Source organism: Dama dama, chromosome 5, assembly GCF_033118175.1.
Source record: "Dama dama isolate Ldn47 chromosome 5, ASM3311817v1, whole genome shotgun sequence".
NCBI lineage: Eukaryota > Metazoa > Chordata > Mammalia > Artiodactyla > Cervidae > Dama > Dama dama.
Window position 1 is genome coordinate 10,782,880 of NC_083685.1, and position 26,604 is coordinate 10,809,483.

General features: G+C 41.4%; 1 protein-coding gene across 1 annotated transcript; it reads left to right on the forward strand.

Annotated features, from left to right (window-relative positions):
• The first annotated feature begins 232 nt into the window (after nucleotides 1-232).
• On the forward strand, nucleotides 233-26,583 carry MAPKAPK5 (MAPK activated protein kinase 5). The gene is made up of 14 exons (XM_061141795.1): nucleotides 233-405; nucleotides 5,964-6,037; nucleotides 6,520-6,595; nucleotides 7,380-7,477; nucleotides 8,822-8,930; nucleotides 10,385-10,474; nucleotides 11,251-11,346; nucleotides 14,933-15,013; nucleotides 17,470-17,657; nucleotides 19,825-19,945; nucleotides 22,618-22,748; nucleotides 23,021-23,136; nucleotides 24,175-24,279; nucleotides 26,395-26,583. The coding sequence occupies exons 1-14, from the start codon at nucleotides 370-372 to the stop codon at nucleotides 26,487-26,489; spliced, it is 1,416 nt and encodes a 471-aa protein (XP_060997778.1). The 5' UTR covers nucleotides 233-369; the 3' UTR covers nucleotides 26,490-26,583.
• The last annotated feature ends 21 nt before the right edge of the window (nucleotides 26,584-26,604 follow it).

Consider the following 26,604-nt stretch of genomic DNA (forward strand, 5'->3'; position numbering starts at 1 on the left):
GCGAACCCGGGCCTAAGCGGCGGCCCCGCCAGGCCCCGACACAGCGCCTCTGATCGGGGCCTTCCCCGCCTCGCCCTGCCCCGGGAGCCTGCCTCCCCGGCCGGGGATGAGGCCGGGAAGCGGCCGCGCGGGGCCCAGCACAAAGACTTGTTCCCGGGGGCCGCTGCTGCCGCCGCCGCCAGCCTAGAGCCGCCTGCCGAAGCCGAGCCGGCGCCGGGGCCCTTGTCCCCGCAGGTCCCAGGGGGCGGCTGCTGCCCGTCTCCCCGAGACCCAGGGCCCCGAGCGCTGAGCCCCTTGTTCTCCCGGCTGCGGTGGGATCGGGCAGCTGCTCAACCTCCGCTGCTCCCGGCCTTGCGGGCCCTGCGGAGCATGTCGGAGGAGAGCGATATGGAGAAAGCCATCAAGGTAAGTTGGAGGAGATGCCTCCCCGCTTTGTCTCTTTGGCATTCCTCTCGGCTGCAGCCTCAGAAAGCGGAAAGAACTTAGAGATTCTAGCAACTCCTGGTTTCAGTTTTCCCTGGGTTCCGTGGACTGCGTTTTACCGCGCTGGGGGCAAAGGGTTTGTGGAAGGGGCGGGGGAGGGACGTCCGACTTAGCTGGTTAAAGCGGGGATGTGATTTGTATTTGTCTAGAATGGAGGATGAGTGGTGTGGAGAGATACTTGATGCGAGTAGCACTTAGGCGGCCCTGGTACCCTATTAGATCACTCCTCAGGTACCATCAGAATTTATTTTCAGGTGATCTGCTGCAACAGCACTTGGAGAGTTGGATCTTACCCCTCGCTCCAGATTTGTTTGAAATCTGGTTTCAGCAGGAGGTGCTTCACCTTACACAACCTGCCCTTTGGCAGATAGGTTGTTTTCACTTTTCCGTGTGGTCCCTCCCCCTTTCCTGTTTCCTTTTCCTTCTTCTCCTGGGGAGTGTTGAGTTTACTTAGGAGGAGCTAATGGTGTCCCGTACTGCTCTGCTAACCGGAAAAAAAAAAAAAAAAAAGCAAATATGTGTGTTCCAAAGTGGCCCAAATAAAATGACACATTTTGAAAAAAACCTGCTTTTTACTTTTTTTAAAACAGGCAAACATTGAGGCATTAAGTCACTAGGAGTCAGAAAGTTACCATTGAGCTGTACTGAGGAAATTAAGTTTCTTATGTAAATTGAACACTGGAGCTTAAAGTTTGATGTGTATTACTTACTTATTTTACAGTATTAAGTCAAATCTGTGCATTTAGGAATTTCATTTTCCCTTGAGGGATAGGCAACTCGGGGTTATTTTCCCCATCAAGACACAATCACTACTACCAATAACTAATTAAGAACTTCCACTTCTAACAATTTTGGGGGTTACAAAGTTTATAGAAGTCATCATTCATTTCAAAGAAAATTCACCTTTTAAAGGAGGCATCAAGACAGAACATTTACATTAAGAAAGATCAGATTTTAAATGATAGAATTAAAGGATCCAAAAGACTGCTTTGATAGATAAATTTTTTTTTTCTTTTGGTTTGGATTTCATTGGTACAGCATCATGAATTACCTAAAGTTATATGATTGGGTTGTGAATCAAAATACATTTGGCAGGTTTTTAAATTCAACTAGCATTATTTGCTTTGTGCAAGGTATTGTCTTGGGCACTTGTGATGCAATGCCAAGAGCCCTAGATGTCCCTCTTTCATAAATCTTCTGTCTAGATGGTGGAGTTAGTTAATAAACATTGTCAGATGATTATAATTAAAAGACACAGTTCGATCCCTGGGTTGGGAAGATCTGGAGGAGGAAATGGCAAGCCACTGCAGTACTCTTGCCTGGGAAATCCCATGGACAGAGGAGCCTAGTGGGCTACAGTTGATGGGGTCCTGAAAGAGTTGGACACAACTTAGTGACTGAGTACACATTTAAAAAGGTGGAGAGTGCTATTTTAGGAAGGGTAGGCAGGGAAGGCCTTCCTGAGGAGGTGACATTTGTTTCCAGCTTTGAAGGGAATGAGGGAGCAAACCTCCATTGTCTTGAGGAAAAATACAGGCAGTGGGAACAGAAGACACAAAGGCCCTGAGGTAGGTGCAGGTCTCCTGTGACCCAGGAACAACAGGGTGACTGGAATGCAGTGGGTCAGTATAGATTATGTTGGAGCCAGGTAACCGGAAGCCAAAGTACATAAGGGCCTTTAGGCCATTGCAAGAACTTTGGCTTGACCCTGAGTAGAAGGGGAAATCTGAGAGTTTTGGGCAGAAGAGGTACATAGTTCTAGTGGGCAAATATGTAAATGGGGAAGCAGTGTTACTTAGTGGTTATAGTAGTTTCTCCAGGTTGACTCATGAGTTGAAATCTCAGCCTGGCTGAGATTCATTTAGTGTCCTTGAATAAATCACTTTACTTCTCTGTCACTTAGTTTTCTCACCCATAGGAAGAGGATAAAAAAATCTCCCCAGCTCAGGGTTTTGGTTTTTTTTTTTTTTGAGAATTTAATAAAAATGTGCTTATAATACCTAACAGAACCCAATGGATATTAGCTCATAGCAACTTAAGAATGGTTCAGAAAGAACTGTATGTAGTTTTCCTCAGTTGGTCACTATTGTCCAACCTGATTTTCTTACTTTTTTTTTAGCTTTTCTTCTTGTACTTATTAGTAGATCACTGGTGAATCTTCCAGTTGAATGCGTTCAACCAATACAGATTAGTGAAGTTGAAAATATCTAACAACCAGTACTGAATAGGATATACTCCTTGGAAGCAAGCCAGCATCACATCAATTAAAACTTTTGGTCTGTGGTGTTGTCTTATATTCATTGTTTTGCTTTTTTAAGGCTGTCCCTCATTTGGTGAGAACTGAGAAGTTCATCTGGAAAAGCTATTTTCCTGGGTTTTCCCTACAACATTTAAACTTCTGCTGCCTCGTGACCTGAGCATGGGCTGACTGGACTTTAAGATCTCATCCTATTACTCTTAAATATATTAGGATAAGGCCAGCTGGCTACAACCATAGGCTCTGTCTTAGTTCTGTCTCTCCTGCCATAGCCCATGACTTCACTACTCCCAGGTCACTTAACTAAACCTGGATAATGAGCATTTTGGGATTATGGGATTAGAGATTGCCTTACATACTTGTTTTCTGTTGTATATGGCAGTTTTTAATATTTGATGAGCTTAATAAAAATTCATTTCCATAGTTTTAAAAAACATTAAAAAAAATTTCGTTTATAATTCACATATGATAAAGTTCACCCAAGATAAGTGTATAATTCAGTCATTTTTAGTAACTTAGAGTTGTGCATCTGTCCTGACTATCCACCTTTAGAATTTTTCCATCCACTCCCCACTTCCCCTGAGAGTTCATTCTGCCTCACTGTGGTCAGCCTATACACTGACTCCCTACCCTAGACAACTTTACTGATCTGCTTTCTGTCACTATTATTTTGTCTTCTCTAGAAATTCCAAATAATTGAAATTATATACATGTAGTCTTATGTATTTGACTTCTTTTATACTTTTGAGGTTCATTAATGTTAGTGTATGCATTAGTAGTACACTCCTTTTTATTATTGAGAAATCTCTTTATGGGCACTTGGATTGTTTCCAGTTTTTAACCATTATAAATAAAATGATAAGTAAAACTTGTCCATACAAATTTTTGTGTAAACATAATTTTTCATTTCTTCTGGGGAAATACCTAGGTGTGGAATTACTGGATAGTACAGTAACTTTTTAAGAAGCTGTAAAAATTTTCTAAAATGGAATTGTTCTAGGATCATTTGTTCAAAACATTATCTTTTCTTTGTTGAACCACCTTTGTTGATAAATCAGTTGATCATAAGTGTATGAGTTTATTTTTTGGCTTCTCTTGTTTCCATTCTTTTGGTTTTATTTTTTTTTTTAATTCCCTTTTCTGTTTCATTGATCCATATGACTATCTGTGCCAGTGCCCCACTGATGTGATTACTGAAGCTTTATAGTAAGTTTTCAAATTGAGTAGCATGAGAACCATCTTGGTTTTCCTACTTCAAAATTAAGTTGGCTATTCAAGTTCTTTGTATTTCCAAATAAATTTTAGAATCAGCTTGTCAGTTTCTACCAAAAAAAAATGTGTGTTTGGATTTTGACAGGGATTCCGTGAATCCCACATGCAGCAACGAAGATCAAAGATTCCGTGTGCCACAGCTAAGATCCACTACAGCTAAATAAGTGTTAAAGAAAAAAACTGGCAGCAGAAAGGTGTGGAGATGAAGACTATTCTCAGCTTGTTTTACACATTTACATATTCACTGGATAGAAGCTCTGTTTTCATCTCTGAACTTAGCCTGGTGTCTGGCACTTCCTAATTGCTCAGTGAGTTTGTGTTACATGGACAGATGTCCTGTTGCTATACCTGGGAGTCAGGATTCTGTTGCTAACTGCAGTCTTATCAGATTTTCATTGCAACAAAACAATTTGAAAGTCTCATGAGTTTTGGCCTAACTTCTCAAGGTCTACAGTTGGTTTCCAGTACTGCCCATGGAACCCTGAAAAATGACTTTTACTCTACCACAGTTTAAATGTATGACTTCCTTGCTTTAAAACATAGCAACAGACGCTCAGTATATAGTGTGTGCGTGCATGCTCAATTGCTTCAGTCATGTCTGATTCTGTGATCCTATAGACTATAGCCTGCCATGCTCCTCTGTCCATGGGATTCTCTAGGCAAGAATACCGGGGTGGGTTGCAGTGACTTCCTCCAGGGAGTCTTCCCAACCCAGGGATTGAAGTTGCATCTGCCTGCATCTCCTGCATTGCAGGCAGATTCTTTACCCACTGAGTCACCTGGAAAACCCCAGTATATAGTGACTACACAGTAATTCCATAAAACTTTAAGCTGTAGAGGCTCTGGAATCTATTTTTATTTTTATTATTTTTTTTTTAAACTCTGAAAAAGAAACAACTTTATTGAGGTATAATTTAGGTTCCATATTTAAATCGTACAGTTCAATGACTGTTTTTAAAAAGTTTATTTTTAAATGTACAACAGGCTCCAAGACAACACTTCATTCTAGATATGGGTGGCAATAGATGTTATGGCAGGGAACCCAGATGCTTAAACAGTAGTGGAATTGAGGATCAATGACCTTCATTAAACTTACCTAGTTGTGCAACCATCACCACAGTCAAGTTCTATAACATTTTTATCTCCCCAATAAGATTCCTCTTACTAATTAACAGTTAGTGATGATTCCCATTCTTACCCCTATGGTCAGTAGCTCAGTCGTATCCTATTTGTGACCACATGGACTCCTCTGTCTATGGAGTTTTCTAGGCAAGAATACTGGAGTAGGTTGCCATTTCCTTCTCCATGGAATCTATTTTTAAAAAAAAAACTATAAAGAAAAAAAAACTATAAAGAATATAGTTACACAATGAATGTATGTCTTTGTGTTCAAAATAACACTTGAAAACCAGATAAATGTACTATGATATTTACTGTTATTTTATTTGAATTTAATAAGTTTCAGTTTATTCAGTTATTCCAATTTGATCATTTTGTTCAAAGATATAGGCCTCTGTGGCATAGCAGCATTTATAAGACCAGTCTTTCTAGAATCTCAAAAAAATCCACTTGACCATTTGAGGAAATAAGTCCTTAGTAGTGAAACGTTTTGAAAGGGTACCTTCCACACTCAAGAAGAAAAAACGACAACCAAAACACCCCAAAACCAGCAACGAGGATTGACTCACATGGATCTTGCAGATGAGCTCAAGAATTTCTTTTCATCCTCAAGTTTTTTGCCTACTCTTGTTGGAAAACAATGCTTAGCTAGTCATTTAGGTGAAATGTCTAATTACATAGCCCTTTCCAAAGCTCTACTTAATCAGCTTCTTTCAGAAGGAATCAATAAGATATTGAGCTGTTAAGGTCTTCTGTTGTCCCACTTCTGCTTAACTATTCAACTTTTTAATTGGAGAATCATTCTCTGCCTCCTCCCTTTTTATCTTAATAGGAAAGCTCCATTTTAGAAGAATACAATATCAATTGGACTCAGAAGCTGGGAGCTGGAATTAGTGGTCCAGTTAGGTAAGAGACCCATGACAAAACTGTTCTAAAAAGGGCCATTCATAATACATGTTAAGTTAGAAGCATTAGGTGTTCCAGATTGTGAAGTAGCCTGAGTTTAACAAGCGGAGGTGTCTGTGACGGGCTTTTTCTCGTCACGTGGTCTGTGACCCACAGAGAAATATATTTAAGTGACGTGGTCTGTGACGGGACCATTTAAGGCGCTGGTACCAGGGAGCTGCCGTGTGAGGCAGCTGTCACCAGCAGGGGCCATTTTTTCTTTCTTGACCAGCCTCAAGTTGATTTCCTGTGTCTGAGGCCTGTGGAGGGTGGGTGAGATGCCTCTTTCTGCCTTTCCATCTGCTCGCCCTAGGGGCAAGTTTGTTCTGATGTGCCTGGATGTATTTTTGATTAGAAGTACAGTTCTCAAAGAACAGCTTGTTAGATTAGTTTTTACGGTAACATAGATGATTTCTGATTGAATTGTTTTCTTCCAAATCTAGAGTCTGTGTGAAGAAATCAACCCAAGAACGGTTTGCACTGAAAATTCTTTTTGATCGTCCAAAAGCTAGAAATGAGGTATGAGCCTTTATTGCCTTGACTTGCCTAGATATTTGAAGTGCCTAAGAATATATTCTTTTTACAAGTAAGGCAGCTTCCTAGAGAGAATACAGAGATGCACAAAGAATTTTATGTTCATACTTGCTCTTTTTATGTTCATACTTACTTTTCCCTATTCATGTTGTTATTATAAAGCAGTCCTTCGTCCATCAATACCAAAAGCTGTGAGTAGAGTCTTGCTTCCTTTCAAACCACTTCTTGCTTGTTCTTTTTCAATTAATGTGATTCTTGTACTCTGAAGTAGTCAGGTTTACTTTAGCTTTTACTTATTGGAAAAGGTCCTAAAAGGGTGGAGATAGAATAGTATGAGGAAGGTTCTAGTGAATGATATACTGAAAAGGTGCTGCAGAACTCCGAAGATATGTTTCTAGTTTTTCAATAATAGGCATTTGTTTAAAATTATTTGGATGTGGTGATGACATGTTAATTGTATGCAATGAAGGACTTATTCTTTTGCTTAGAGATATATGAATAATTTCTGAAATAAGATGAATTTTTCATTTGGTAATAGGACAGCAGAAAATATATCTTTTTTATTTCATGGAAAGAGCATTAAGGAGGTAATTTGTATATGAAAACATTTTTTTTTTAAAATGTCATTCCAGATGATCAGGTTTTTTACATAATAGGCTCATGCCCAGGCCTAGTATGGTCACTTTTGGCAGAGGTATGGAGGGGGAGTTTGGAGAGAAAATGTTGGCCTCCCCTACATACAGAAACATTTCCTCTGTTCTTCTTTAAGGTACGTCTGCACATGATGTGTGCCATACACCCGAATATAGTTCAAATTATTGAAGTGTTTGCTAACAGTGTACAGTTTCCTCATGAGTCCAGCCCCAGGTAAGACTACACAGGGTCATTATCACCTGCTCACCTCTCCACGGGTAAGCCAAGGTGTAGTGGGATCTTCTCTTTTGTGCTCTCTTTCTTCTCCCCTCCCCTCCTTTCCTTCTTTCTTTTTCTTCTCTCCTTTACTTTTTGTTTTGGATATTTTCAAACATTTGTAAAAGAATTATGTACTGAATCCCCAAGTGCCCATCACTTATCCTCAGCATTTATTAACTCCTTGCCAGTCTTGCTTCATCTGTACTTCACCCACTCTCCTGTCCCCGCTACCCCCGATTATATGTTATTACTTTCTCTTTTGAAAAAGTGTGTCACGTGGAGTTTAAACAGATTCTATTTCAGATTAGAAAAAGGACCAAATATTCTAGGTAGTGTCTTGAAGCTGATATGGCAAAAGGCCTTTATTGCTCAGTCTGGCGTTCCTTTTAAAGGAAGAGATCAACATCATTCCTTTAGGCTTCAAATGCTTAGGAAGCCCATTGAGTGTGACACCATTGGGTGTCATTCTAAATCTTTTCCAGGGAGTTCAATACCAAGGGGACTGAGATGTAAACCTGTCATTCTAGCAGTGTGGTAGGGACCAAGGACAGGCATGCATAAAATATTTTGAGCTTACAAAGGAGGAAAGCTGCTGTCTGTAGGCTGGGGAGGTGAGGTGTCTTAGCGTGGTTTTGGGGCTTGGACTTGAAGGAGATGTGTAGGAGTTTTCCAGGTGGAAAAATATGAATTTGTAAAGAAAAATGGGAAATCAAATGATTATTTCTTAAAATTGTGCTCTGTTGGTGAAAGCATTTGGATGGAAGGTGGAAGCATTTATATCAAAGAATGGTAACCAAAATTCAGATTTTTTTTTTTTTGACAACATAAGAATTTTTGCTTTTCCTATCTGACTGTCTTGCTGGGCATGCTATGGGTCATATGGAAAACTAGTGGAGTAGGGGTGGAGAGTAGAGATGAGGGAGAGAATGTGTGTGCACACACCCCCCCCCCCCCCACACACACACACGAATAAATAACAAAGACAGCCCAACCTACACAAAGTCGTAGTCCATATGCTTTCAGTGTAGCTTCCCTAAAATATATATACATGTATAGAATCTTCAAAAGGACCTTTGTCTTCAAAACTAATTCTTTTACTTTCTTTTAGCGTCTTAGAAACCTTTAGGTCAGGGATAGTCCTTATTCATAGTGTCCAGCTGGTAGTGACAGGGGATCCAACTCAAAGGGGCTGGTAGGACTAGACTTAGGACACATTTTGTAGATAAAGTATCTAGGTTAGCTACTTGATGTTTCAGTTTTTTTTTTTTTAACTTAACAAAATCAAATGCTTTCAAACAGGGCTCGGCTCTTAATTGTAATGGAGATGATGGAAGGGGGAGAGCTATTTCACAGAATCAGCCAGCACCGGCACTTTACAGAGAAGCAAGCCAGCCAAGTAACAAAGCAGGCAAGTTGACCCCGGGTACCAATCAAACTGCCAACAGTGTTGGTTAACAAGCACAATTTCATTGGGGGGAATAAAAGAAAGCTTGGAGAAAAGCTCTATTTGACCTCTCATTGCCTGCTTTGTTATGTAATTAGAAAAGATGCCTTGACAGGAGGAATGTGACCCCCTTTTCTGCTTTGGGGAGGGAGCTATACTCTTCAGTGGTTGTCAATTGTTTGCTTATCATAAGATTTAAATAAACTCCGGAAGGAAGGTAATCTAAACTCCTTTTTAGATGGTACATAATCTCTAGGCATGTAGCTTCCAAGCCACTGTTATTGGACTTTGAGATAAAATGCTGCCGATACTACCTGAAAGACTGTGTGGTATGAAAACATGTTCTAAGACAATTGCATTTAAGATACTTTTTGCTTGTGAGTCACTTTTCTCATCAGATTTTAACATTATTCTAAGGTCTCTGTAATTCTGGGGGTATTCCTGGTTATATGTTCTTTCTATTCTGACATTTTATTGCTAGAGATATGATCTTTTCACAAACAATACTAGGAATCTGACTGGAAATAACCTCATGAGGAGATGGAAAGCCAAACCCTCAAGGTTTCTCTTTAGGCCAAGCAAGCAAAGCAGAGAAGCATGACATATGGCCCAGTTGGTTCTTAAAGAAAAATTCTTCCAAATTTTCTGTGAGTCTCAAGCATTTTTTTGAGGCCTCCATTTTGGTAGGGAGGAGCTGCTCTTTGGAATGCCAAGACAGTTCCATACAGAGTGTTAAAGAACAGGTGCAATCTGTTCTGTTTGATTTTTAAAAAATTATAGCTTGTGTTTTTCAAACATTAAGACTAAAGGATGAGCTCTAATAATCTGTGAAACCACACCCCTGTAAAGTCACCAAAACAGGCAACATTTTCAACCAGTGGGATGAGCAGATTGGAGCATCAGGTGGAAACATCCGTTCAGCTGCTTTCTGTTGTTCTTGAAGGCAGAACTTCAAGTCCTGCTCCCTGAAGAGTGCGGGTCTCTCTCGAGCCAGGCGTTAGTGCCACTGCCCCGCTAGGGGAGACGCAGGCCTGTTGGAGACGGGCTGGCCCAGTGTTTGCGCTGCGGTGCTTGTCACATCTCACATTAATGCAAGTGGAAGTACCTTGTTTTTCCCATTTAATATAGGATTTAACCATCAGTTTATTCTGACAAAGAATTATTTTTCTGTTGTATTTTTCTTTTTGTTGAACAAAATGTAGGTTGCTATTAAATGAAGCTTACTTCATTTCTGTTTCTTGGTATGTGAAGTCTTTCTTAATTTCTGCTGTTTAATTTCTGCTGTAACACTGAAATCTGACCACAGTCTTAATTGACTTAGTAAGGGTCATTTTTTTACCATCCTGAGCTTTCTGAGCCAGGGGAGTTGAAGAATAACCTCCTCTAAGACACGGTTGCTCCGTCCTGTCCTTCCGCAGATAGCTCTGGCTCTGCAGCACTGTCACTTGTTGAACATCGCCCACAGAGACCTCAAGCCTGAAAACCTGCTCTTCAAGGATAACTCTTTGGTGAGATGACTTGCTTTTCTGTATTTCAATGTCGCTACTCCCAACATAGTTCAGGAGTGATGTGTAGGTGTGTTGGTGTGTATATGTTTGCAGTGCTCTGAATCCATGTTGAAGAAGCTTTAGGCCAGAGTGCTTCCAGTAGCTTACTTTCCCCATCTGTTCCCTTGCTAGAGGCTCAAGAGAAATTTTACCATACTCCTGGTATCAGTCATTTTGGATGATACTGATACATGTTTGTACAGAAGGATTTAAGATTTGAGATATCATTTGGAAGGACTTTGGGAAGGGGCAGGAATCTTTTGGTGTTATATGTTACCTTGAAACTTAATGGTTGTGTTTACAGTTAATCCCGATAAGGTGTTTTCCTTTCCGGCCCCAACCCATGCCCCATGCACTATGCCCTACCAGATTACAGATTACTGACTCTGGCTATCATGAAGCTGACGTTAAGGGTGAAGCAGCACTCTAGACTGATGAGGGATGATGCACAATAGTCAGAATCAGGGCACATGTGACTAATATCTTGGTTTAAGTGCTGCCTTTACAAGTTATGAAACAGGGATAACTGTGAGTGGGCAGAAATCCCTCATTTGTGTTTTACTAAGAATAGCTCCTCAATATGAATCTTTGTGTCCAGACATGAGGACATGCTACTCATAGGTTCCAGTCCCAACCAGAAACTCATGAGAGTTCAAGGTGACATGTCTTACACCTGGATTTTCCTTTAACGTTTCCTGAGAACTCTGGAGCAGTGATTCCCATTTGTTTGATTTCAGGATGCCCCAGTGAAGTTGTGTGACTTTGGATTTGCCAAAATTGACCAAGGTGACTTGATGACGCCTCAGTTCACCCCATATTATGTAGCACCTCAGGTAAGCATGTGCTGTTTCTTCCATAGGGTGTATCACCAGGCTGCCTGTAGACTCATATTTCTTCCATTCTACAGCATGAGTGGGCATATATTACAAATGGAAAGGGGAGAACTCAGTTTCAGAAACCCATAGGCTGCTTAATTTGGTATAGGCATTTTATTCTTTTAACAGCAACCTTATTGAGGTACGATTAGTATACTGTAAAAATACTTCCACCTTAAGTGTAGTTTGATGAATTTTGACAGATGGATACTTCTGCATGGACCTTGTCAAAATCAAGATGTAAAACAGTTCTATCACTTCAAAAACTATCTTGTGTGCCTTTGCAGTCATTCTGCTCCCAACTTAATCCCCTTAATTAAAACCACTGATCTACTTTCTGTCATTATTGGTTAGTTTTGCCTGTTGCGGAATTTCATTAGAATGGGATTCCTGTACCTTTTGTGTTTCACTTCTTCGACTCAGCATGTTTTTGAGATTCATCCATGTTGCTGTGTGTATCAGTCATTAGTTCCTTTTTATTGCTAAGTAGTATTCCATCATATGACTAAGCCACATTTGTTTTATCTGTTCACTGAGTGGTGGCCATTTAGGGTTGTCTCCTGATTTTTACTATTATGAGTAAAGCTGCTGGGAACATTCATTTACAGGTTTGGGGAGACATGCCCCTCCCCTTTAGGTAAAATCTTTTTTCAAAATGGTTGTGCCATTTCTTATCTCTAACTCAAGTTTGTTAATATTTATAATCTTAGTCATTCTAGTAGGTATTTAGTGTTATTTCATTATGAATTTAATTATAGCATTTTCCTCATGGCTACTGTTGGATATTTTTTCATGTGTCTATTGGCTATTCTGTTGTGAAATATGGGTACAACATTCTGTTTTGAAGTATGGTACAAATCTTTTGACCTTTTTGTGATTAGTTTTTATTTTCTCTAGATTTATATATAGAAGTAGCACATCATATGGTGTTTTCTTTGTCGGGGGGCAGTTTCTTTTACTCAGCAAAATTATGTTTATTTACCTAGGTTATTCATATGTCAATAGTTCTTTCATTTTACTGCTAGAAGGTATTCCATGATGTGGATATACCATGGTTTGTTTATCCACTCATCTGTTGGTGGGTTGTTTTCAACTTCTGGCTTGCAAAAATAAGCCTGCGTATAAACATTTGTGCACAAGTTTTTGCATGGACACTTTATTTCCTTTTCTCTTTGGTAAATACCTAGAGTGGAATAGCTCTATTACATGTTAGATGTGTTTAACTTATTTAGAAATTGCCAAGTTGTTTTCCAAAGTGGTCGTTCAGTTTTACATTCCCAATCAGAAAGTTTCAGGGCTCTCAACATTCTTACTGGCATTTGGCATGGACTGGCATTTGGCATGGACAGTCTTCAATTTTAGCCACTTAAGTGACTTTGTAGAGATATTTCACTGTGGTTTCAATTTGCTTTTCCCTAATAGCTACTGATGTTGAGCATCTATTGTGCTTCTTTGCTGTCTGTATATTTTCTTTGAAGTATATGTTCAGATGTTTTCCCCATATTTTAAATTGGATTGTTTTTTTTCTTGCTGAATTTGAGAGCTTTTTAAAAAATATGTTTTGGATATAAGTCCTTTATCAGATACATGCTTTGGAAAGATTTTTTTCCAGTCTGTGGCTTTTTCTTTTTTTTTAAATTGAAGTATAGTTGATTTACAATGTTTGAGGTATATAGCAAAGTGATTCAGTTATACACATACACACATATCATCTTTTCTGGGTATATGCCCAGGAGTGGGATCACTGGGTCATATGATAGCTCTATTTTTAGTTTTTTAAGGAGCCTCCATACTGTTTTCCATAGTGGCCACATCTATTTACGTTCCCACCAACAGTGTAGGAGGGTTCCCTTTTCTCCACACCCTCTCCAGGATTTATTATTTGTAAACTTTTTGATGATGGCCATTCTGACTGGTGTGAGGTGGTAACAGTGTCTTTCATTTTGGTGTAAAGACCAATTTGTTAATTTTTTAAAAAATTTTGTGGGTTCTGCTTTTGGTTTTCTATCTAAGAGATCTTTGTCTAACCCAAGATCACAAAGATTTTCTACTATAAGTTTTATAATTTTAAGTTTTACATTTAAGTCTGTGATCCATTTTGACTTAATTTTTGTATAAGATGTGACGTATAGATCCAAGTTCATTTTTTAGCATTGGATATCTAGTTGTTCCTATATATTTGTTGAAAAGCTATCTTTTCTTCACTGCATTGCTTCACAGCCTTTGTCAAAAACCAGTTGAATGTATATGTGTGGGTTTATTTTTGGATTGTTCTACTTTGTTCCATTGATTGGTCTTTATGCCAATATCATATACTGTTTTGATTATTGACACTTTTTAATAACTTTTGACACGAGGTAGTTCTAGCCCTCTGACTTTGTTCTTTTTCATAGTTATTTTGGCTATTCAAATTTCTTTATATTTCCATATGGACTTTAGAATTGGCTGTTGATTTCTACAGAAAGTGTGCCGGAATTTTGACTAGGGTTGTTTGAAACATATAGTTCAACATGTGAGTACTGACAACATAACAACATCGAGCCTTCTGACCCATAAGCAGGCTGTATTCCATTTATTTTTGTCTTTGGTTTTGCTCAGCATTATCTGTCTGGTTTTCATTGTATAGGTCTTTCACATCTTATTTTAGATTTATCCTTAATATTTTTAATGCTGTAATAAGTGGTATTTTCTTTTTTAGGTTTAATTAATTCACTTTATTATTCTTGTGTGAGAACATGAGCCTGGGTCCTTTCTGGACAGAGACTGTACTGTGGGTCTTTACAAGATAGTCAGTGAATTCCTGATAGGGAGCTTCAGTGAGCACAGTCACCTTCAAAAGGGCAGGTGTAAGATGGCTGTAGGCCTCAGAGGTGGCATCCAAGGTGGCCCAGGCAAGGTTGCCCAAGGTGGCAGTGTGGCCCTGACCGAGGTGTGACAGTTTTCAGTACCTGCTGTCAGCGGCATGGTCCCGTGGCCATGAAGGCGCAGACAGTAGCAGTGTGTCTGGGTACAAGGATGACACCTGCCAGCAGAGAGCTGCAGTATCGTGTCACCGTCACGGAACTCTGTGGGGTTTGCCAGTCTTGTGTCCCCAGGAGCCCCACTCCCCATGACAGTGGAGAGCTGGGCCAGGGTGATGGCCGCGAGGGTGGCAGTGGTTACCTTCGTGGAGCACTTAGCACCCAGACCCGTGTGACAATTACAGTCCCTCATGGCAGCAAATACCGTGAACCTGAGCCACTGACCAGCAAGTCTGCTTTCACTGCTTGCTGAGGCATTAAGAGATGCCCCTAGGAAAAAGTAATCTCAGGAAGAAAAAATAAATCTCCTTCAGGGACTGAATCTTCATGTCCTTGACCTAGGCAAATACTGATAAGTTGCTGATAATAAGAGAGAAAAAAGCCTTTTGAAAGTATTTAGAATTTTCAAAAATTTTTGATTGTTAATTGCCAGTGGTTAGCCTTCTAACATAGCAGTCTGTCTCAAGCTGCAGGTCACTGATGTGATGTTCAGTAAATTGTCCCCTTTGGTGTGACTCTGACAGGTACTGGAAGCCCAGAGAAGGCATCAGAAGGAGAAATCTGGCATCATACCTACCTCGCCAACACCCTACACTTATAACAAGGTAGGAGAAGAGAAACTAATCTCTACCCCTTGGGTGAAGCCTGTATTCTCCTGTGAGGTGTTTGTGGTCCTTTGGGAAGGTGGCAGATTCTCTTTTTATCCCTTGATATTATATTGCTGCCTGAGAGGCTGAAAGAAGCTACCTACACAGAAGAGTATTTGGAATTCAAGTTTCTCTCTGATGAAGTAAGATTCATACCAGTTTAGATTTTGTAGCAAGAACCAAAGGCTGTGGTCACCTGAAGGTTATTTATTTGACTAGCTGTACAGTCCACTGATCACATTTAAAAGATACATTTGTCCTGCTTTTTTGAGGTGGAGGCCATTTCAGAGGATATTCCTTGGCCATTTATGGTGCCGTTCTTTCTAACCCCATAAAATACCCAACTTAGAACAGTGTCTAATACACAAGGCAAGTGTCCTGAGTGGTACCTGTTTCTATCACAGTTGTTAATCTGTAGACAGGCCTCTCTGTCCTAAAATACAAGAGACTTAAGGCCTCTTGAAACAAGTCCTAGAGATCCTGGAGTCATGGAGTGGTTCAGAAAAGAATGATGCTGCCTGGGGACTCAGGGAGATATACAGATGACAGGGAGGGAGCTGAGGATGGCAAAAGGGCAGGCCAGCTCCTCCTGGTCACACACCCTAAAGGGCCCCCATATTCCTACCACACGCACATGCATACACACACACAGACACACGTATCACAGGGTACACAGGCTCCTGTGGCACTCAGTACCCTCCACTTGGCACTGGCCCAGCATGACTGGAACTCTACACCTCTCCTTTCATGGTTAACCCTGTTCAGTCCCCAAGAAAGGACTGTTCCACACCTTGCTCCACAAACTGTAGGCTGCTGTGTCCTTACGTAGTGAAGGTTGGACGTGAGGGCTAGGCTGATGAAAGTACCAGTCAGAGACTGCTTCCTGCTTCCCACTGTGGGCAGGGATTGAGTGGTAGAAGCACTTAGCTAATAGAGATCAGAATTTATTTGATACAATATTCTCAGCATGAATACAATGGATTCTGATGTGATACATTATTTCCCAGTACTAGTTTTTTCTCCTCTTCCTACTCTGTTTTGCAATCTACTGGTGTTTGTGAATTTGCTTGGCATTCATAAAATTTACACTCCACAGATGAGTAATATATTAAAATAATAAGCTCATAATAATTTTGAATGTGTATATATATTCATCTAGTTATAATCTTTACATTGGCAACTGAGTGAACACTGAATGCTACATTTGCAAGTAATTTTTTAAAAAAACATAATGTAATAAGATGTAGTTAAATTTTCAAAAACTAAATACATCAATCTTAATTTTAAAAAAAGAGGCAGGATACTTGCAGTGACCCCACCCTCAGTCTGCCGCATGATGTTGGCTTCTGTGCTTAGCTTCACTCTTGACAGATGACCCTAGAGGTGACAAGATCTCTATAGCACCAGTTTCCTCATGTGAACAATTTTCCACATTTGAACTTTTTTTTTTTTTAAGATTTCTTTTCACCTCTATGATTTTGTAATTGTTTTACAGCATGGGTCATGTTGTTTATGAACCTCTACTAGTAGTGTGATGCCGAGACATGGCTGAGAGTACCTGAGGCACCTGCTTTTCCAGGCTTCTTACAGAGCAGTGCTGTGATGTGAGGCGCGAGTGGCCACAGCGGCAGGCTCCCTGGGCCGCCTTCCTCAGGCGGACACTGTTCTGTCCTGCCGTTCAGGAGGGGCTTGGGTTGAAGCCTCTGTGGACCCAGTTTCTGAGGCAGGTGGAACTGCGTTTAATTAAAATAGGAGTCCGTTATTAATAGGCATGCTGTGACTACAGGCCATGAAATCACCTGAAACCTACGGACTTGATAGTGGGTGGCAGTTTGGTTCCTTTCAGAGTGTCTCCCCAAGAATGGTCTCGTACATGGGCACAGTGAGTCCTTGGCCAAAGGATTGCTTTCCACTCCCCGTTCTTCCCTGCCGTGCTTGTCCCCCATCTGTGTCAAACTGCTGTGAGTCTTTAGAAAATGAAGTGCTGTTTTTTGGGGTCAGCCCACCTGCATCCTAGCTATTTGTTCCTGTACCCTCAACCCGCCCAGGTGGCCAGAGGACATGTTTCACAACAGCTGGCTTATATCAGTTACTTTTCTGGCTGGGGTCAAAGTGTCTTACATCTGTACCCAATGGTCAGATAGCAGCTTGGGCCTCGGCAGTGAGAATAAAAGTGACTTTTTACCCCAGATTAGCCTTGTGTATATGGTGTGCATATAGGTAGCATTGATAGCACATAACAAGGATAGAAAGGTTAATTCTCTTCAGACTTCCTGAAACTTTTTCAGTCTCTGATAAGTGATTCTTGGTGATATCGGCCTGTGGGTATCAAGGACTGTTATTGGGTCAGTTCTGGGGGCTTTATTTTAGAGCTGTGCCTCTGGTATGAGTGACCATTTTCTTTTTGCTTTCAGAGCTGTGACTTGTGGTCCCTAGGGGTGATTATCTATGTGATGTTGTGCGGATACCCTCCTTTTTACTCCAAACACCATAGCCGGACTATCCCAAAGGATATGCGGAGAAAAATCATGACTGGCAGTTTTGAATTCCCGGAGGAAGAGTGGAGCCAGATCTCCGAGATGGCCAAAGATGTTGTGAGAAAGTGAGTCTCTGGGCCACTGCGTGGGGGGCCTTACAAGTGGTAGAACGCAGAGCAGTGTTGGGTAGAGAAAATTCTTTGTTTCCCAGGCATGTATCTTCTCATTTTTATCATCACAGAAAATCTGCCCTAGAGTCTGAGATGAGAGTTCTCAGTATCCACATCTCGGTGAAATTGGAGCTGTACTCCCTCCTGTTGCATTCCTAGCATTTGTCTCTATGGTTGAATCCAGGTCCCTTGCCAGCCACTGTATCCGTGAACATTAATTCAGACTCTAGGGTGTACCCTCCCTGCACGGAGGCCAGTCATTCGGGACTGAGACGGTGCTGGGAGCTGAACTGGGCGCCAGAATGACCACGTTGCCTCTGTCTTTCCCTTCCTCAGCTCCTGTGGGAGTGGGACTGTTGTCAGGACCTCAGTCCCACCCCGGCCTCCCTGCTGCTAGTTGTTTGCTCTGGCATATAGAGATAGAAATGTTCAAAAGGACTAGGGCTGAGTGAGTGTGAGGGACACATGACATTCAGAGTCCTCTGCTTCTTACAGAGCAGCGCTGTGATGTGAGGCGCGAGTGGCCACAGCGGCAGGCTCCCTGGGCTGCCTTCCTCAGGCGGACACTGTTCTGTCCTGCCGTTCAGGAGGGGCTTGGGTTGAAGCTTCTGTGGACCCAGTTTCTGAGGCAGGTGGAACTGCGTTTAATTAAAATAGGAGTCCGTTATTAATAGGCATGCTGTGACTACAGGCCATGAAATCACCTGAAACCTACAGACATGGTGGTGGGTGGCAGTTTGGTTCCTTTCAGAGTGTCTCCCCAAGAATGGTCTTGTACCTGGGCACGTGCTCCAGCTCCTTAGCTGGAGTTACTAAGGAGTCAGGCCTGCATAGGAGGTGTGCTTGGTTTTTCTGCCCACCTGTCAGGGGATCTGCTGCCTGGGACTTCTGCACTCTTCCGACATTGCTACTGCTTGGTCTTCACTGAGTAATTGCTCCTCTTTTGGTTTCAGTTTCTTCATCTGTAATGTGATAGAGATAAGCATTAAAGGGGCATTACCTGCGAACTGTCTCCTAGTAGTACAGCCATTTCTCTATGCAGATTACTCTCTTTCGGAAGTGAACTTGTCCTGTTGGTTAGGTGTTTATGTATATAAAAAGGGATTCATTTCTAAAATATCCAGGTGAAGGTGTTTTAGGGGGGTGGAGGCGGTCTGAAATCTGTCTTCCCATGCTGTTTCCATGCTGTATTCTCTGCCACTTAACCAAAACATCAATATCCTGTAAGTTCCCTGCAGTTCTACAGACTGTATTTCCTGTCACTAGAGTAACATTGATTATCTTCTCTTAGCATTGAGGGTCTTTTCTAAATAATCCTTTCTTTAGAATCTGAAGCTGTTCACAATGATCCAGAAAGTTACAGAAAACATGAAAGAGCAAGTAGGCATGTTGTCCTGACTGATGTTTGAAATGGGAGGCTATGTATTTGGAAGGAGTGCTGTAAAAGGTCCAGGGAATATGCTGGGGTGAGCTAGGAATTGCATCGGTATGAATGTACAAGATGGAAAGAACTGTGGTCAAAAGCCGATGGTACAGACAATACATTAGGCTTAGAAAGAAATGCTGTCCCCTTCTCAGATATTAGATTTTTAGCTTAGAATGTCTTTGGAGAAATGGCTCAGGGTTCGTGTCCTGCCATATGGTGATATCTAAGAGTTTTATCACAAGTAGCAACCTGGATTTTCAGAACTGTATGATCACTTAACTAATTTTACAGCCACTGTTGGCCAAAAGAGTACTTTGAGTCCCTTTTGGAAATTATAGCCCACTGTCCTAGAAACGTTAGTCTGGGAATTCAATGTCTCAGGAACTGTGAGCCATGTGTAAGATTGATTACCTTACTGAACCTAGAACTCAGTCTGAGGTATCACTGGATTAAGCCTTTTCCTACCATTTTTAATCTCAGTTTATTTAGTATAGAAAGGACTGCCTAAGGACACAGTGCCCTCACAACTCACAGTTAGGGAAGAGAATCTCACCTCTGTCATGCAGAAAGCCTAGGCTGTAAGAGTTGGCAGAAAGTAGAAAGTCAGAAGCTGGAGCTGGCTAGAACCAGACTCAGGAACTTCCTGGCCTTCTGGAAGCAACTGTGCATGGCAGCCTTTTGGCCTTTTCTCCACAGGCTCTTGAAGGTCAAACCAGAGGAAAGGCTTACCATCGAGGGAGTGCTGGATCACCCCTGGCTCAACTCAACTGAGGCCCTGGATAATGTGCTACCCTCTGCTCAACTGATGATGGATAAGGTTCTGAATGATGCTTGTGGTGTTGGCCAAAATGGTGGTGTTGGGAAGGAATGCTGGGGCTTGACTCAGTGAGGGGGTTAAAGGCAAAACAATGCAGAGCACACAGTCTTTCCCAGAGAAACATCTCTGGTCTCCTGAAGATCAGGATTGGAAATAAGGAGCCTCCTTCCATAAAGGCCAGGTCAAAGCCTGGTACATACACTAAGGGAACATTCAGAGTACCTTCTTCCACATTTGTGCTGTGGGGCTGAGGCAGAGAGCAGTATCAGACATCAGCCGTCCTTTTGCCCAAGGGGTTTAAACAAGACCGGTTAGAAAAACCAACAAGCACAAAACCAAGAGGGAACACTCTCAGACATCAGAGCCTTTGCATGCTAAATTTTCTGTGAATTCTTATGGGAATTCAGAAAAAGAAGACATCTTTGAAGGGCTGTAATTAGGGAAGGGTTCCCAAAAAGAAGGCAAAACCCATCACAGTTATTAACTATGGTGTGGCACTTTTAAACCCCTTTACATGTTTAGCTATGAGCTGGCCTTGGAAGAATTGGAGTAGCAAGCACATGTGCCCACATATGGTGAACAACATGAGCAAAAAATTAGAGACTGAAATTCATCAGTGGGAAAAACAGCCTGATTTCATTAATAGGAAGTTGGTGAAATGGGTGTGACAGGGAAGGGCCTGGCTTTGAAAGTAGACAGAGGGGTGTGAGTCTTAGTAGGACCTAATTGAGAGGTTCTTACAGATTTTTGAGAAGAGTCCTGCCACAGGGAAGATATTTAGGGATGGTTAGTCAGACTTGCAGACTCACCAACCTAATACTACTACAGTAATCTAGAAGCTGGGAAGCTGCTCTAGGAGCAGAGAGGTAGAGATGAATGAATAGGCTCAATATTTTTGAAGACAAATTTCAACAATTTGGGGTGACTGACTAGAGATAAGGGGACAGTGAGTGGCATATCTGGTGATACCACTGACAGGGAAATCAGGAATGAGCCTGGTTTGGGTGAAGGGAAGTCTGTTAGATTTTCATTGTTATTTGATAGTAGATGGACATGCAAATGAATATGTGTGGTGTGGATTCAAAGTGTGGCTGAAAGGTAAAGGCAGTGACACAGACTTGAGTTACTCACTTAGAAGGGATGGAGTTGAAGTGTGAGGGAATAAGTGAATAGGAAAAAAGAATGCTAAGACCTCCCTTAGATTAGCTGGAGTACAAGAGAAGAAGAAAGGAGAACTAGAAGGGACAGAGTTTTCTGCTATCTCTCATCTGTATGCAGTTGTTTTCCTGGTTTAAAAGTATCTAGTAATCCAGAAATGGTTTGTTTGGTCAGTCCCAAATACAGGATTACTTATATCCTCTGATTGTCAGCACCTGAGTGTTACAGTGTGGCTTCCCTCAGGATGTTGGAAATGAAGAAGTAAGATTGCCTTCTGGAGTTACTTTAAGACTAGTGTCTAACGAAGCCAAGTTCTAATATGCATAATCTTCTTAATGAAGAAAAAGGCCTTTAAGGTGGAACTGGAGTGTGACAGTATATTCCCATTTTGAAAGAAATGATGTGGTCAAGATGCAGGCTGGTCAGCTTTGGAAGTGTAGAAAAAATGGCCACATGCAGAAGCTGAATAGTGTCCATCTCAGCTGTAGCTAGGAGATGGAGTCTGAGCTCATGAGCTTGCGGGTTCCCATCTCTTTGGTTGGGCTATCTCTGATAAGAAGGAAATAGATGCATGGGTCTGGAGATGGGTAGCCAGGGCCAATTACTGTAGTTTACTTCAATGAGTTTGAACTCTTCCGGATCTAATTGTGTGCTTATCAAGGAACTATTTTTTTTTTCTTAATCATCAGATTTTGTTGTTGAAATTCAAATAACACAGAGGTATATAAAATAAAAAACAAAAGTTCCTCTTAATTAATTACCCTGCCTCAGTCTCACCCCTCAGAGGTGAGGTGATCTGTGACTTGATGTATCCTTCCTGATCGTTTTCTGAGGAGACACACATTGAACAGTCTGTCCTTTTTTTTTGAAAAATACAAAAGTGGGATCATCTTGTTCTAATGAAGCTTTTTGCTGATTATTTGCTTTCCCTCATTGGTCTGCCCATAGTGAGAGAACACACTGGTCATAAAGGCAGACTTGAAGAGTACTAGACTTTATGACAGTTATTTCTCATTGTAAATTAATTGACTGGCTTTATAGATGAGTTTGTGAGGGTCTTCCATGCTCACCAGGTGAAATACTTGGGGTTCTGAGTCATTGGGGCTGAGGTGACTGTTTCTACCTTGAGGGCAGTGAATAAATGCTGGTCAGGGAGTCTTCTCAGGCAGCAGCCTGCCAGCCTTTCCCCTGATGTACTTGTATGATTCTCTTTACACTTGCCCTTGCCAATGACTATGAGCATGAGCCTTGTTCGTTTTTCTTACTTGCCTTTCTGTCCCCCTGAAGGGAAGAAGGGCTTGCTGTTGTGTGGCCCTTGGCTGGCCTAGTATTTCCTGGGCCCTGCTGACCCATGGGGAAGAGTCCTCTGCCTTTTCAAAATTTGTATACTGCCAAGCATAAGACTGAAATTACCTGCTTAGTTCTTTTAGAGATTCTCCTTCCCACTCTGTTAGATTGGTTTTTTAGGTGCCCAGAAATGAATATGAAAAACTGACATCAGTGTTTGCATTCAGGCGGTGGTTGCAGGGATCCAGCAGGCTCACGCAGAACAGTTGGCCAACATGCGGATCCAGGAACTAAAAGTCAGCCTCAAACCCTTGCACTCTGTGAACAACCCCATTCTAAGGAAGAGGAAATTACTCGGGTAACTGAACTTACTTCTTCGATTCTCCCTTCATGGCTGGTGTGGCCAAGGACAGGGTTCTGAAAGGTCAGCCAAGAGTCTTGCCCTTTTTTGCCTCTTAGGAGGGTGGAGAGGATAAGTTCTTTAAATAGCATCAGAAGTTGGAGATACTTTATAATTAATTATTTTATCTGAAAAATCTTGCCTTATGTTTAGTGTTTAGAGTTAACATCTGTTAAGAGCTGGGTTTTGGGGTCTCACTTTGTTATTACCTTTCTCCCAAACTTCTAAAGCACCAAGCCAAAGGATGGTGTATACATCCATGACCGTGAAAATGGAGCCGAGGATTCAAATGTTGCCTTGGAAAAGCTCCGAGACGTGATTGCTCAGTGTATTCTTCCCCAGGCTGGTAAAGGTCACACCGTTTATGAATGCTCTGTGCATGACTCTGTGTGTGCATGTGCACAGGACTGAAGGAGTGGTTTAATTGGAAGTTTTCTGTTTCACCTTGGTGTTATAAGAAAATAAGTATGTTATATACTCTAAGCCCACTGAAAAGAGTGGACAGTGGGAACTCAGAAATGTGGTGGGTTCTGCCCCACCTTTGGCTTCCTATGAAATTTCTAGTTTGAGTTTAATTGCCAGTGTCAGGCATAACATGTAATTTTGTATTTTCTTAGTTCGTTAATGAGATAACAGGATAGAGGATGGAAAATGTGAACAGGGTCAGGATTAGGTTGGGAAGGTCAGGAAGGTCGAGAAACACCATATCTAGAGCCCGTATCTAGAGTACAAGGCTGTCATTAACTTGTGAATATAAAGAGAAGACCTCCCAAGTTCAGAAGTGGCCCTGGCTGCTACTGGTATCACAGGCAGACTGCGATTTATATACATAAGTCCTTTGAGTGAGAGCTCTCTTTCAGTATGTTCTCTTTCCACTTAATGGGATAGGACAGGCTTTTCTCAGCAGATGAATGAGATACTTCACGTTGTAGGCCTGAAAACTACTGAGCTGACCAGTCTTCCTAGATTCCTTGGGTTTTAAGAGAGCTCACATAGTGTACCTCAGGTAGCCTTCCAGAGTAGGAAATGAGCTTAGGAAGAAAGAAGGTAGCCCACTCGGCCTTGTTCTCCTTCCATCTCATGATCTTGTAGGTTAACCAGGTGTTTTTGATCAGCAATAGCCCAACATTGCCTATTTCCCATCCCCCAGGGCTAAGACTGGGGGCCTCAGGGGATGTCTGTCAGGTGGTCAGAGTAGGAAGAATTCAGAAACCAGAAGTAGTCTACATGTAATGTAGGAACTAGCAGTTATGATAGTCTGGAAAAGCTTCCACCTTTAATGACCACTTCTCAATAAAGTTGGACATCCTGTCCTTCCATCTTTGACACTAAAACCCCATGATGCTGCAGAGGAATGCAACTTCTTTTTCATCTTTATCAACAGGAGAGAATGAAGATGAAAAGCTGAATGAAGTAGTGCAGGAAGCTTGGAAGTATAACCGGGAATGCAAACTCCTGAGAGATACTCTGCAAAGCTTCAGCTGGAATGGTAGGAGTCTTAACTATGCCTTTCCCCAGGAATGCAGAGAAGTATTTGTGTTTAGATTATGTACGATCTCTGGGGGCTGAGCTGGGGCTGTGTTCAGGTGAAGCAGGGCTGGAGAGTGAGTGGAGTATTGTGGGACAGGGGTTAATCCTGCAGTAATTACCCAGGCATATCTGGACAATCTGGCCCTTTCGCTTATCTTCCAGAATTCAAATGAATTGTGTGTTGCAGATTCATTGCTGTCCAGAGCCCCCATCACATACCACTTGGGCAAAAAAAAAAGCATCAGATCTCAGAACTCCTTCCAGATATCTGAGCTGTTAACCACGTCATTATAAAGAGCAGTTCAGGAAAAAAAAAAGGCAGTTCAGTCCAAAGGGGAGAAAGAGGGCAAAGTACTGCAAAGTCTACCCTGCAGATCTGCTCAGCTTAGAGAAGACCTGTTGCACTAAAGAGTGTCCCAGATCTGCTGCTTGTTGAATTTTTTTCCCCACAGGCAAAGGCAGAGGTGTATTTTTTGAGCTGCTTTTGTATTGTCTTCCTAGCGTAGTAGGCTAGACTTCAGGTCTAGGATGCTCAAGGCAAGGAGCCTGGTTTTTGGACATGAGAAGTCCAAAAGCTAGCCCAGCCATTTCTGTACTTGGAAATTAGCTTCTCTAGGATATATTTAAGATTTTGAAATCATCTGTACAGAAAAGTGACCATATTTGAGGTGCACACTTCCATAAATTTTCACAAAGTGAACATTCTCACGTAACCAGCACTTGAACATGTGCCCTCTTCTACTACCTCCTTCCCCACAGGGTAATTTTGAGCCCAGTTTCTAGCACTATGTATCAGTTTTGCCTGATTTTATATTTTACGTATATGGAATCAGACAAGTCTGTGTTCTTTTGTATCTGGCTTCTTTTCGTCACTGTTGGTGAGATTCAGCCCTATTGTTGTGTGTAGTAGCAATTCATTTCTCATTTTTACATATATATGTATGTATGTAAATGTACGTATGTTCTCTCTATATATTCATATGTTTTTTTCTCCATAATATACACCACATAAATAGTTTTTATATTTATCCATTCTACTGTTGAATGGATATATGGGTTGTTTCCAGGTTTTGGTAATTAAGGAAAGCACTGCTCTGAACACTCTAGTATATATCTTTTTCTTTTTTAAGATTTATTTATTTATTTTTAGCTGCACTGGGTCTTCATTGCTTCACACAGGCTTTCTCTAGTTGCAGTGAGCGGGGGCTACTCTCCAGTTGCAGTGTGCAGACTTCTCATTGCGGTGGCTTCTCTTGTTGCAGAGCACTGGCTCAAAGTGCGTGAGCTTCAGTAGCTGTGGCTTAGGGGCTTAGTTGCCTGGTGGCATGTAGGATTTTCCTGGACCAGGGATCAGACCCATGTCCTCTGCATTGGCAGGCAGACACCCAACCACTGGACCATCAGGGAACTCATTTCTCCTATGTGTCTAGAATTGGAGTTGCTGGTTCATGGGGATATTCATCTGTTTGGCTTTAGAGGGTACTGCCACCGTTTCCCAAAGTTGTCATACCAACGTATACCTCCACTGGCAGGTTTGAGGGTTCTAGTTATTCTGTATCCACACCAACACTTGGTATTGTCTTTTTCATTTTCGTCTTTCCAGTTAGTAAGTACTGTTGGTACTGCAGTGTCATTTTACTTTGCCTTTCCCTGATGACATATGAGCTTAAGCACTTTTTAATGTTTATTGGCCACTTAGATTTTGTGAAGTGCCTATTCTGTTGCCCATTTTTCTGTTGACTTGTACCTCTCTTATAAACGTGCAGGAGTTCTTTATATAGTCTGGATATGAGTTCTGTTGTAGACAACATATTACAAAGAACTTCTCCCTCTTTGTGGTTTCCTTCTGTGCTGTTGTACTGAACACTGGATTTTTATGACCAGGTTAATAAGCTGCTCAACTCTACCGGAAAAATGGGGGACTTGAACTGCTTCTGATCAGTGTTGGTGATGGTTCCTCCATTGGTGAAGGTGAATTTGACACTAGTGAGGTGTACCTTATTGGGTCCCTGTCAAGAATCTTACCATCTCCCCAACAGTTTGGAGACTCACCTTTTCCTTTTTTGGGTTTCAGGTCGTGGATTCACCGATAAAGTAGATCGATTAAAACTGGCTGAAATTGTGAAGCAAGTGATAGAAGAGCAAACCACTTCCCACGAATCCCAATAATGACAGCTTCAGACTTTGTTTTTTTAAAAATTTGAAAATTTATTCATTAATGTATAATTTTTATGTAAATTAATAAATCATAATTTCATTTCCACACTGCTTAAAGATGCTGTAT

Bases quoted from the DNA above. Each gene is read 5' to 3' on its own strand.
- MAPKAPK5 (XM_061141795.1), top strand. From the start codon at position 370: ATGTCGGAGGAGAGCGATATGGAGAAAGCCATCAAG. The intron at 6,038-6,519 runs GTAAGAGACCCA...TTCCAAATCTAG, and splicing joins GGAATTAGTGGTCCAGTTAG to AGTCTGTGTGAAGAAATCAA. The intron at 17,658-19,824 runs GTGAGTCTCTGG...TTTTCTCCACAG, and splicing joins GCCAAAGATGTTGTGAGAAA to GCTCTTGAAGGTCAAACCAG.